At 50.2% G+C, this 13,585-nt stretch overlaps 1 protein-coding gene across 2 annotated transcripts in view; it reads right to left on the minus strand.

Moving 5' to 3' along the window:
* The window catches only part of STARD8 (StAR related lipid transfer domain containing 8), a 68,253-nt gene that overhangs the window by 47,450 nt on the left and 7,218 nt on the right, over positions 1 to 13,585 (minus strand). Inside the window, exon 1 of one of the 2 annotated variants that reach the window (XM_077931480.1) lies at positions 6,545 to 6,907. The exons of the other annotated variant lie outside the window; for it this stretch is intronic. Coding sequence (XP_077787606.1) covers positions 6,545 to 6,689 — 145 coding nt within the window. The 5' untranslated portion in view covers positions 6,690 to 6,907. Of the gene's footprint in view, positions 1 to 6,544; positions 6,908 to 13,585 lie in introns of those variants that run through there. 2 annotated transcript variants of the gene reach the window in all.

Consider the following 13,585-nt stretch of genomic DNA (forward strand, 5'->3'; position numbering starts at 1 on the left):
AGCTGTGTAAGAGTTGGTATGAGAGAGAAGTAAGGGGGGGGAGAGATGGATTGTGCTGCAAGCTGGAGACACAGAAGCTTTTCTTGTTCTGTGCTGGACTTGGAGCTTCCCTAGGAACTGAACGAGGAGGCAAAATCTATTGGGGTGTTAACTCTGTGAGCCTCTCCATCCTATGCTCAGGTTGGATGTATGGGTAACGAAAACCATACACCCTAAGACACCACAGTCTCCTTTGTCCTTCCCCTCCAAGGAAACCGAACCCTGAGGAAGCATGCAACATTATTTACAAGACAGCAAGTCCCTTTGAGCTCACTGCATTAGATGTGCACAGGATGGCACTGAGACAGCTCACAAATTTCACCATGTAAATATATACATAGTGCTTCATTCCTTTGCTGTAGGGGGGTCAGACTAAATGACTCTTGGGGTCCCTCCCAGCTCTACATTTCAAGGATTCTGTGTCACGTGTAATGCAGCTGGATGTGGTGAAACCCAACCAAGTCAATGAAAGCCAGGAGGTGAATTAAAAGGAGGCTCCCCGCTACTGAAGTCTCCATAAGAAGCGAGAGGTATCGGAAACTCTGCCACATGGTTGGCATGCTCAGGAACAACCTCTCTGTGCCAGTGGCTTCCTAACCATAACCCTGCATTGAGCTCAACTGCTTAACAATGCAGCCACAGCCTCTTCCTGCCTTGCCACCATCTCCTCCTCCTCCTCTACCACTGGGGGGAGGGGAGTCACATCCAGCCCCCGGCATCCTCCTTGAACCTGTATTTCCAAACACCACAGAGAGCGGGGGCTCCTTAGGAACTGATCTCCCAAATGAAGCTTCAGTTCCTCCAACCGGATCCTTATGCTGAAGGTGAGCAGAGACGGGCGTTTCCAGGGAATGCGGGGGAAAGTGGCAGGGGGCTTCCTTAGTGGGCGGCGAGAGCCCCAGTTATGTCTCCCCTTGGGAGGAAGTGGGAGGCTTGTGGGCCAAAAGGTTGCGGCGAAGGTGCTGGAATTGTCTGTGCAAATACATTTTAAAATAGCTGGCTTTGTTGCAACACAACTCAAATGGGCATTAAGCCTCACAGCCTGACGATCTGCAAGGCCTGCTTTCGCCAGGGAGAGAAAAAGCAAAACGTGGAGTGACTTTGGGACAACTGCGATTCGACCTACCCCCCATTAACCCCCCCAACTACCGCCCCCACCCAAAAAAAATGTGCTTGTGGGGGAGCCCAAACTGGATCAGGACTGGGCACTATTTCACTGTTTCCAACCAGGGCCCCCTAGATCAACTAAAACAATAGGACTACTTAAATAACTGGCCAATCATGTCGGTTCTGACCCCCCCCCCTCACACACACACAAATGCCCTGCCAACTCGACAAAAATTCTGGCTACACCATGCTTCCATGACAACTTGAATCTCGCCCCCTCCCCAAAGCATACATGGATGGTGCACATATGGTTTTTCCCTATGAACTGTTGGGGGGGGGGGGACAGCCTATTTACATCAGGAAAGTGGCAATGATGAAGCCCCTTTGAAGCTAAACACAATGCCTTCCATCTGGAATAAGGGTGGCCACTTTTCTATTGGGGATGGTGAATGTTGTAGATTCAATAATGGGTCTCTGGGCATGTTCTTCCATAAAATGGAGTACCTTTCTTCAGTAGCCTAGTTAGGAGGTAACGTGTGTGTGTGTGTGTGTGTGTGTGTGTTTAAAACAGACATCAAGGTACCATTGCAGAAGGATGTACAGTGGTACCTCAGGTTAAGTACTTAATTTGTTCTGGAGGTCCGTTCTTAACCTGAAACTGTTCTTAACCTGAGGCACCACTTTAGCTAATGGGGCTTCCCGCTGCCGCTGCGCCGCCGGAGCACAATTTCTGTTCTCATCCTGAAGCAAAGTTCTTAACCCGAGGTACCATTTCTGGGTTAGCGGAGTCTGTAACCTAAAGCGTATGTAACCTGAAGCGTATGTAACCCGAGGCACCACTGTACTCTTAATTGCCAAGCATACACCTGACAGAATAGAAAACTTTTCAGCAGGCGTTTAAAAGTTGGCACAGAATGCACCTCTCTATCGGCAGAGAGTTCCTCAGGCCTGGGCTGGTGACACTAAAGGCTCAGCTTCTCATTGCTGTTACTTGAGCCTTGGGGAACAACCAGCGTTGCTCCTGCCGATGATCTTGGCAACTGAGTCAGGACAGAAGGGTTCAGGCAGTCCCTACAATATTCTTGTCCAGGGCTTTATAAACTAACACAAGGACCTTGAGCCAGGCTCAGTAGTAGACGGGCAGCCGGTGCTGTCGTTTTAAGAAGAGTCCCATGTTCTTGGCCAGATGCCCCATCAGCAGCCTGGCTGCTTCATTCTGCCCCAGCTGGAGCTTCTGGACCAGGCCCAAGGGCAACCCCACGCAGAGCACATTGCATTAATGTCATTGACACAAGTCGTTTTAACATTAAACACATAGAATCAGAAGGGACCACGAGCGTCATCTAGTCCAACCCCCTGCAATGCAAGCTCTTTCACCCACTATGGGTCTTGAACCCACAACTCTTGAGATTAAATGTCTCATGCTTTACTGACTGAGCTACCTGTGGACAAGCCCCTTGTACCCACTGGACTTACAGTGGTACCTCAGGTTAAGAACTTAATTTGTTCTGGAGGTCCGTTCTTAACCCGAAACTGTTCTTAACCTGAGGTACCACTTTAGCTAATGGGGCCTCCCACTGCTGCAGCACCACCGCCATGCGATTTCTGTTCTCATCCTGAAACAAAGTTCTTAACCCAAAGTACTATTTCTGGGTTAGTGGAGTCTGTAACCTGAAGTGACTGTAACCTGAAGCGTCTGTAACCTGAGGTACCACTGCACTGCATTTATACACCGCCCTATTCACCAAGGAACTCAAGGTGGTGTGTGTGTTTCTCTATCTCCTCATTTAATTCCCACAACAAACCTTCAAAGTTGGTTAGGCTGAGAGGCAGCAACTGGCCCCCAAAGTCACACCCAGACAGCTTTGTGGCTAGGTGGGGATAAGATCCTTCATCTCTTCCAGGTGTGATGCTTTAACCGCTATGCCACACTGGCTCCTAAGGCAGGCTTTGCCCGCCTGGTGCTTCTCTTTGGACTACAACTCCCATCAGCCCCCAGACAAAACATCTGGAGTGTGGCAGGTCAGGGAGGGCTGACGCTGACCCTTGACTCCATTCTTCTGTATTCCAGAGGGGAAACATTGGGCGTCAGTGAGGCTTTCAAGACTTTTCCTTTCCTTTCCTCATCCAAACAAGGAACCAAAGAACTCAGGGGTTGGAAGCAGGAAATATTTCCCAGGCCCTAAACGTGCAAAACTGAATGAGGCGCTGGAGAGGCAGCTGGCCAGCATGACCGAGGGCGAAACACTCACGCTTCTATCTCTGCCCCGAAGGAGACCAACCGCTGGGGTTCTCCTGGCAGGAGGGGCTGGGAGGAGGCCCACATGCCAACAGCTTGCCTCAGCCAGCCTGATGAATGGGCAGCATTGAGCCGGGCCCACGCGCAGGGGGGTATTAATAGCTCGTAACACAGCGCTGGGGAACGGCAGCCGACATCACCGCCCAGGCGAGTGTGTGACACAACACAGGGAGAGGGAGGTCAGGACTGGGGCCCTTTTTCACAGAGACGGAAGTGGGGGGGTTCAAAACTAAGAGACAAGAATCAACTGCTTCTTGTACAGTGGTACCTCCGGTTACAGACGCTTCAGGTTACAGACTCTGCTAACCCAGAAATAGTACCTCGGGTTAAGAACTTTGCTTCAGGACGAGAACAGAAATCGTGCGATGGCAGCGGGAGGCCCCATTAGCTAAAGTGGTACCTCAGATTAAGAACAGTTTCAGGTTAAGAACAGAACTCCGGAACGAATTAAGTTCTTAACCCGAGGTACCACTGTACAATGAACTTGCCTCCACACTAGCTAGCTTGCATCACAGCTTCCTGTGTGCAGCCACCGCCTCAGTCTGAACCACCCCCCTGACTGTCATCAACTCATCTTCTCATGGAGGGGACCCAAGGGTCATCTAATCCAACCCCCTGCGAATCAAGGAGCGCAACTGAAGAATCCCTTTATTCCGGGCTAATCCATACCTTCAGGAGTTTAAAGGAGCCCCCTCACTTTATAGGCAGGAGTCACTGGGAAAGGAAAGCAGGGTGAGACATAGAATAAAAGCAGGGCCCTCCCAGAGTTTCCGCTTTTCTTCTGTGCAGAAAAATGCCAGCACCTGCAGTTTTAACCCTGTGCCTTTTGGTAAGATGCATTTAAAAACAAGCAAACAAAAACTATGCTGCATTGTAGCACAGGAAGCAGGCATTTTTACTGAAACAATGGTCTCTGAAAAAGGCTACAATTCAAGCAATGGGGGGGGCAGCCAAGTCTTCTTCCTGGGGTCTTCTATGTGTGGCAGAAGGTTAACATTTAAACAAGCTTAAATTTGTTGCCTGTTAAAGGTTGCTGGGAATTAGTGAGAGATTTGTAAATTACAGTGCCCAGATTTCGTTGAGGAAAAAGACTGTGTAGGCGGTTCTAAGACAGAGGCACAGAGTCATAGAATTGTAGCGTTGGAAGGGACCACAAGAGTCATCTAGTCCAATCCCCTGCAATGGCGGAATCTTTTGCCCAACATGGGTCTCGAACCCTCAACCCTGTCTCATGCTCTACCAAGTGAGCTATCAGGGACACGGGCTTCCTCCATATGATGCATTTATTCAGCACTCACCCTAATTTGCTCGCAGAAAGTTTTCAGAAAGTGGGAGACAGATTATATCCGGTCTTTACTGAGCATTGATTGAGGAGTGTGGTTTCCATGGCCATAAGCAGTTTGGGGCAGCAGACTGGCAAACTCCTTCATTTGGGGAAGTTCTGCCAGGGAGTTTATCAGGGCTTCCCCCTTGAAGAGATGACTCAGGCATCATAGGCGTAAGAACTGGCACAAATCCTGGTTAGAAGCTGGCATGTGATGTCGATCTTACGAGTGGGGCTTTTCCTCCAGGGACATCTGCAGCGGGAGCTCCTGCCCCAAGGAAGATTAATCCCACTTTCCCATTCACACAGAGGTTTCAGGGGAGCTGAAGGAAATGTAATTCATACCAGGGGTGCAGCTTCTTCACATCTGGGGTGGCGGCCAATTTAGGTTTGTCCTAAACTGCAAAGCTGCCTGTGACCCTGAGGTCCTCCCTTCTAGAACTGCCACTCTCCCCACACCCAACTTATTGAACCTCATTGCAGGGGGTTGGTCTAGATGTCCCTTGCGGTCCCTTCAAGCTCTACAATCCTATGATTCTATGTCAGTTCCCAGGGCTATGACACCATTAGGGGACCTGCTCCACCTCAAACCTCTCCTCTGCATGCAGATTCAGAAGCCTGCCTTATCCTGAATCTGACCTTTGGTCCATCCAGCTTTCTACACTAACAGGCATTGGCTTTCCAGGAACCTCTTCCTGGGTGATGGAACAGAATGGAATGGAAGGTACTGCTTCGGAATTCAGATGGTTGTGTTTTTTTAATACTCTCTGTGTTCGTAGATAAACCTTCCAGCTCCCTGCAAGTAACTGGGAGTTGGCTTCTGGCCTCTCTCCCTGAGCTGCTGGCTTTCACCTTGCGGGGAGCTGTTTCAGCAGCCAAGCATTCCCCAAGGTGGCTTCTGTCTGAAGTCCTTATTCAACAGCCTCTGCTGCCTGGAGGACTGTGTCCCACCTACCGGCCAGCTCTCTATAAAGAGGCACCCTGGTCCCCTCAACCATAAAAAGTCAGTGCGCAGTGCGGTGTACTGGTTAGAGCTTTGGACCAGGAGCCAGGAGACCAAGGTCCAAATCTCCATACTTTTCCATGAAGCTCACTGGGTGACCTTAGGCCAGAGGCAGATTTAGGGGAGTGTGACTGGTTTGCCCACACCAGGATTGCAGAGCCAGGATTGCAGAGCCGAAACAATGACTTAGAAGGGAAGGCAAGAGGCAGGATGTGGCTGAATGTTGGTATCGCACAGGGCACTGCTGAAATTTGAAAGCCCAAAGTCCGCCACTGCTTGGACAAGTCATTTTCTTAGTCTAACCTACCTCACAGGGTTGTTGTGAGGATTAAATGAGGTGGGGGAAAACCACGTAGGCCGCCTGAAGATCCTTGCAGGTAGGGGTGCCAACTTGAATAAAATATATGGGGGTGGCAGGTGAGCCCCGCCTCCGCACAATCAATCACATGACTCGGGGCAGGCTCACCATTTGAATGGCAATGCCCTTCAACTTGGGGGGCGGGGGCTGGACGCTTTTAAAAAATGGGGGGGTACCAAAGGGACCTCGGACCCTAGGAGTTGGCTCCTATGCTTGGAGAACAGAAGGTGGGAGAGATATGCAAGAAATCATTAGGAAATGCAAGAAAGCAAATTAAATCAAATTAAAATACCTGTAAACGCAATGGAGCAAGTAATTCAGTCCAACCGCGTAAAGCGGGACCAAAGACAGAGCAGTGGGAAAAGCAGAGGCTGAAAGGGGCCGAATCCTGGACCGCGAGCGCACGGTGCTTACCTGGCTTCCCCCGGGACCCTCCACCACCCGCGACGCCTGCTCTGCGCGCCCGCAGCAAGCGCGAGAAGGAACGCCCGCAGGTCCTGCCTCCGCCGCCGGACAGGGCGCGCCGTCGGGAGCCTCTCGCTGCGCCCGGCCGCTCCATCCTCCGTCTGAGCCTTTGCGCCTCTGCGCCGCCTAGGCGAGGGAGATCCAGGGCCGGGCAGGCTCCTCCTCGACGACCACGCCCTCGCCGGGAAAGCAGAACCCGCTGGGGCTCCCCCGGGCTCGGAAGGGAGAGGAAAGGCACCGGCAGGGACGGGGCAACTCAGCTTTCAAGGCTCTTCCTCCCAAAGACAGCAGCAAGGCGCCACGTCGGGGAAGTCTTCTTCGAAAAGCCTTCTCGGAAACGCCACTAGGGGGCAGCCCTGGCCCCTTTCCGAGCATCTGCCGAGCGGCTCCGAGGATGGCAGGGGTGCCGTCCAACAGGTGAGGCTAGACAGGGAGCGGGCGTTTAGGCCGCTTCCAGACTGATGCTGCTTTGCAGGTACGAAATGCGTCGCAGAACCCCCATGATGTCCTGGCTTCCTTGCGATGCTGTCCATGCAGAGGCCTCCTTTGAAAACTGCTCAGGAAACTTCAGTTGGTCAAACGGCAGCGCTGAGACATTTTGCGTGGCACCAAACCGCTGGCATCTGGTTGCAGCTTTCTTTGCCTTTCTGCTTCTCCCCAGGCTCAGTGAAGTGCTGTTCTCTCTGCCTTTAAAGCTCTGAATGGCCCTGGGTCCATTTGCTCCCAAACCATCCCAGTAAGACCTGCACCAGCATTTGGTACTTCCAGGAGGCTGGCGGAGAGCCTTGCCATCCTTTGCCTTCCCTGGCATTTGCCTCTTGCTGCCGTCAGCCTCCTGTGGAGTACATCTGCGGGAGTCAGCTGAATGTCCTCTAGCATGGAAAGAAGACCCATCTCTGAACTGCATTTAACCCAGGCTCCTAGTGTCAGACCAGTGCCAGAAACTTTATTAGCGATTAACACTTGTTTTGCATTGTATTTATGTACTTAAACCTATATAGTTTTGTTTTTGTAATATTGAATTAAATTAAGTGTTTGCCTGATTTTTGAACTTACTAATATTCTGTAGTTCCAATGTTTTGAATTTTGCTAAAACAAAAAAAATCCTTCCAGTAGCACCTTAAAGACCAACTAAGTGCTAAGGTGCTACTGGAAGGATTTTTTTTGTTTTGACTATGGCAGACCAACATGGCTACCTATCTGTAACTTGAATTTTGCTGTAAGCTGCTTTGTGGGAAAGCAGCATATACTGTAAGTAAATGTCATCCATCCATCCTCTGCTCAGGAGGGCCAATGGCACAACCGGTTCAGGCAATGAAAAGAAGGGGTGGGGCTTTCATGATGGTGGGGCCACCACCACCAAGGCCCTGGACCTGCCTCTTTGGCCCAATTTCCTTTCTCTTGACTTTTCTTTCCACAGGCTTTTAATATTTAGCTGTGCTGCTTTTTTTTGGGGGGGGGGGGGAATCCATTGCTGCTTTTACAATTGTTGGCTATAATCTGTTGGCTCTTAGTATGCAGGCTGTCGTTTCACGCATTCTCATCTGTTCTTGGTTGGAAGCTGCTCTGAGCTGCTGTTACTAGACCAGCAGGATGAAGGCAAGGTACAGTGGTTAGAGCATCAGGCTAGGACAGAGGGGACTCAGCTTCAAATCCCTATTTGGGTTACTTTGGGCCAGTTACTCTTCCTCAGCCAACCTCCCTTACAGGGCTGTTGTGGGGGTCAAAGAGAAGAGGCAAAGCTTCAGGCATGCTGGTCTATGTTCAGTCTGTGTTCTTTGGGGGAGTGGAACATGTTCACCAATACACATCTGCCAGGATAATGGCAATGGGGGGGGAGAGGCACTAATGGGGAAGGGTTGGCATGAAAGAGGGATGCTTCACCCACCCATCCCTCACACACTTCAATTTTCCCCAATGCCATTCCCACCTCAACAAGATCCACTTTTTGTTTCAGAGCATGGGTTTAAAAATGGTGATGGTAGAGGGGGAGTATTTATAGGGGAGAAGGGATGGGCTGGGAAAGGGTTAAGTCCTGCCTGCCCCTCTCTCCTGCCTTGCACACCAAAACTTCCTCTTAACCCCCAGGAGGATGTTTGGAGCCTGCAATGGATTTCCTGCCTTACTTAGGACTCTGGAAGCTATTTTCCAAAGTGCTGAACAACAAGAAGATTGGAGCTGGTTCGTGCTGCCTGGGGGGTGGTGGGGAGGAAGCTTTTCTTCCTTCAGGGGAGAGGGTTAACTCATGGGACAATTGCAGCACCTGAGCCAGGAAACCCCAGGAGACCTGCGCCCCCCCCCCAACAAACTGCCACCTTCTTACAGCTCCTCCTCCTCCAGGGATTGTGAATGTGCTGCAAAGGCAATCCCTGCGTCCACACGGTACACAGATGAGCACTTTGTGATCCAGTTGTGTGTATTTCACACTCCTGGACACAGTTCAGAGCAAGCGCAGTGTTGCGTTCTCTGTTTTCATGATTTTGTGGCACGGGAGCAAAGCTGTCCAGTACCAGGAAGATTAAATCAGATTTTCTCCAGCATCCTCTTCTCACAGCGGCCAACCAGATTTCCCCAAGCGAAACCTGCAAGCAGGGCCTGAGTACAAGAGCAACACTCTCCCCTCCTGTAGTACCCCTGGGTTGCAGCGTGTTAGACTAGATGAGCTCTGGTGTCTCTTCCAACCCTAACACTTTATAATTCTATGGTATTCACTGCCTCTGAGCGAGGAATGCTAAGTTTTCTTGCCTTCCCCTCCCTGCTTGCAGAAGCTCTATAAATCAACCCAGGCACAAATGTTCAATGCGTATAATTCATACCCGTTGCAAAATGTGGGCAGAGTTGGTATGGATAGAGAATGTGAGGCGCTTTTGACATCTGCCTGCGGTCCAGATTTTGAATGCATGCCCCTCCGCAAACCATCAAGGGTCGCTGTGCACAAAGCTTCTGCCGGGACGCTCAAGTAAGCAGGAGGCCTTCCTAGAGCTGGATGACTATTCTGGGGCCGGAAATCATCGCTGGGGGGAGGGGGCAGGGAGGGCTTCAGAGGCGAGTGGAAACTTTCACAGCTGGGGAAGGCATGAAAATTCAGACTCTCCCAAGAGGAGAAGAAAGGAGATGTTGTGTAACTGTCTGACTGCACTTCTTATTTCGACGCAAGAGTTTTCCTGTAACCGCGCGCTGGAAAGTTTGAAGTTTTAAAAGCTTGCATTTTATTTTTACGCTCATGCGGAGTGCTGTGACGTATCCCTGCCTTGTGAATTTGTTTGTATCAAGGTGGCCAAAGACCTTTCTGAAACTTAGGTGGGAAATCCAAGTGCTGCTTTATCTCTGCCAGACGCTGATCGAGGCAGGCCACAATCCACCATGGAGCAGAATGAACTTTGACCCTTTAAGTTGGACATACCGTATTCCAGATAGTTTCCTGTGGGCCGCAGCCCAAATGCCCATGTATGCGCACTCACAGATTCACCACTTCAACATGTCTCATAGTAAGGTAAAGGTAAAGGGCCCCTGGGTGGTTAAGTCCAGTCAAAGGCAACTCTTGGGTTGCAGCACTCATCTCGCTTTCAGGCCGAGGGAGCCGGCATTTGTCCACAGACAGCTTTCCAGGTCATGTGGCCAGCATGACTAAACCACTTCAGGTGCAACAGAACACTGTGATCCATCACAGTGCATGGAAACACCGTTTACCTTCCTGCCGCAGTGTTACCTATTTATCTACTTGCACTGGTGTGCTTTCGAACTGCTAGGTTGGGAGGAGCTGGGACAGAGCAATGGGAGCTCACTTCCGATCGGCAAGCCCAAGAGGCTCAGTGGTTTAGACCACAGCGCCACCCGTGTCCCTATGCCACATAGTAAGGCCACTTCCGACTACTACAGTAACTCTGAAAAGCACTAGTTGACTTAAAACTTCCTGAAAGAATTCCACGCCGGGTCCTCTGGAAATTTCCTCCTTTTCTTGAGTTCAACCATTAGTCCACTTGTCTCAGGATTGTCCACACTAATTGGCAAGTCCTCCAGGATTTCTGATGGGGAACTTTCCCAGCCCTCTTTGTGGGGAGGAAGTAATGGCCAGCAACCTTGGTGGCTTTAAAAGAAGATTAGACAAATTCATGGAAAAGAGGGCTATCTCGATGGCTACTAGCCATAATGACTCCGCTCTGCCTCCACAACTGGAGCCAGAAATGTTTCTGAATATCAGTTGCTGGAAACCACAGGAGGGGAGAGGGCTCTTGTTGTCATGTCCTGCTTTGCTGGTTTCCCACAGGCAACTGTTCAGCCACTGTGAGCACAGGATGCTGGACTAGATGGGCCATTGGCCTGATCCAGCAGCCTCTTCTGATGTTCTTATGGATAGGAACCACATGCACTGCTACTGGGTTCCATGATGGAGGAAAGAGGAGCGACAAATGTAATACTATTCACAAACCAGAGAGCCTCTGGTGTAATTTTATTAGAAAGGGACCTTGGTTGCTTTATACAATGAAAAGAACTTTTGCCACTGCCCTTCACCACCTCCAGCGTTATCTAATGTAAGCTCTTGTGGAGAAGGATCAAAAAGCAAACAGTCCTGATGTGGTTCACTTCAGCTCCCAAAGGTGCAAGGATATCACAGAAGACAGAGTGTGGTGAGGACTGATAAGAGGGAAACTGCAAAGAGCTTTGGGGAGATCAGAGAAGCAGCCAAGATTTGAAAGCGATACCCTGGAAGATGAGGGAAAACCAGCCACTGATTTCCCCTTTGCCATAGAACTCAAAGAAACTCTGTAGAGTCTCTTGGTTCCAGAATGCAAAACTCTCCAAGTTGTCAAATATAAGCAGGATGGAGCCCCACTGCATCCCCAGCTATAGCCCAGAGTCAGTAGGACAGAAAGAGTCCAGATCTAAATAGTCAGGCTTGGGACAGATCCTGTAAACCTTGTCCAGACACAGTGGGGGAAAGCTGTCTAGCCAAGATTGGGGTGTTGGTGGGTTTTTTTTGCTTTTCTTGAGGTCAGACGAGACTGGTGCTGGAAGGTTTATTTTCAGCAAGGATGCCGGGCGTGAAGCACCCCAGAATGACTCAGAGGCAGGGATCACAAGTTTGACTGCAGAAATGAACCAAGACGGGAGATTCCCTCTGATCACTCTGTTTGTGTGTGTGAGTATTTGCAAACCAAATCAGTTTTAGCTTTTATTTTCAGTTCCAGTAAATTGCTGAGCTTTTCAGTGCACAGCAAGGAAGACCCACTTCCTTATCATTGAATCATGGAACAGTAAGTTGGAGGGGATCCCAAGTGTCATCTAGTCCAACCCCCACCTCCTGAGCCTCACCTATCAATCAAACTGCCATTTAAGGGGGCCCTTTGTCAGATTGCACTTTGTTGTCTGTGATTGTAATAATAACAAATAAATAAGACCTCTAGGTCTCACTTTCATGGAGCAATTAAACAGGCCACAACGAACGCTCCCACATACAGAATGCTCACATATAATAGATTTAATATTTTTTGTGTGTATCTGAAAGCCAGACTTTGGAACTGGTCTCTTCCCCCCAACAAAACTATTAACAGCATTCTGCTGTCACCTGTGTCCACAGAGTTGCAGTGGTAAAATGTCAAAGATGTGTGTAGTGCTTTTTTCCCTGGGGGTACGCAGGGGTGCACATACCCCTAAAAATTTTGTGAATCTTTGTACTTGTGTCCATTTACTGTATCTATTTTTCCCGATTTGAACTATAAAACGGTGATTTCCTGGAGTCAAAATGAAAGTACCCCTAAACATTTTTTTACATGTGTGGATGTGTGTGTGCTTCTGTGTGACCAACCTGGTGACCTGGAGGTATCATTGAACAACAATTCCCCCTCATCCCTGGCCATTGACAATTCCCGGCTGGGGCCTGTTGGGAGTCCAAAAAACACATGGAAAGCACCTTGTTGTCACCCCCAGCCAAAGGCTGTTTCAAAGGTCCAAGCAGATACATTACCTCCCCTCCTCATGAGCATAGGAAGGGGGGGTGCGGTTCGCCCCGGGTGTCATCCTTGAAGGGGTGACAAAATGGCACACTGCAGGGGGCGGCACTTACCGTGGGGCGTGGCCTGCAGCACACCTGAGCTACGCGTCTCTCCTGGGAGTGACATGGTGGCTCAGGGCCCTGTGCTGCCCAAAACGGCAGCGTGGAGCTTTCATCCACCAGGCGGACTCTGTGGGCAGCTCATCGTGCCACCCCCGTGCGTGGATCGCCCTGCCCCCTCTGCTCCAGATGTCTGAGCAGCTAGCTATGCCCCTGCCCCCCTTCATTCTCTCTTTGGAAAGGGAGGAGTACATTTCTCTGGGATATGGATGCTTTATGAGGGATGCAGGTGGCGCTGTGGTCTAAAACCACTGAGCCTAGGGCTTGCCAATCAGAAGGTCGGCGGTTCGAATCCCTGCGACGGGGTGAGCTCCCATTGCTTGGTTCCTGCTCCTGCCAACCTAGCAGTTCGAAAGCACGTCAAAGTGCAAGTAGATAAATAGGTACCGCTCCGGCGGGAAGGTAAACGGTGTTTCCGTGCGCTGCTCTGGTTCGCCAGAAGTGGCTTAGTCATGCTGGCCACATGACCTGGAAGCTATACGCCAGCTCCCTCAGCCAGTAAAGCGAGATGAGCGCCAGAACCCCAGAGTCGTTTGTGACTGGATCTGGTCTGGGGTCCCTTTACCTTTACCTTATGGATACTTTAGCCTTCTCGGCTGTGGCACTCGCTGCTTTGAAACTCCTTCCCTAAAGAGGCCTGACCTGATTCACGGATGATGATACATAACTTATAATTATAAACCCATTTATTTATTCATTCATCACTGCCATCCCCCTTATAAGGCATTGTGGGAGGGTTGGACTAGATGACCATTGGGGTTCCTTCCAACTCGACGATTCTCTCCCAATAATTCAAGGTGGTGCGCATCCGTCATTAAAGCACCAAAGCCAATTACAAATCGGGAGTGAAGTTTGATGATAATGTAATGAGTAGTTTT

The sequence above is a fragment of the Podarcis muralis genome, chromosome 7 (assembly GCF_964188315.1).
Source record: "Podarcis muralis chromosome 7, rPodMur119.hap1.1, whole genome shotgun sequence".
Classification (NCBI taxonomy): Eukaryota; Metazoa; Chordata; class Lepidosauria; order Squamata; family Lacertidae; genus Podarcis; species Podarcis muralis.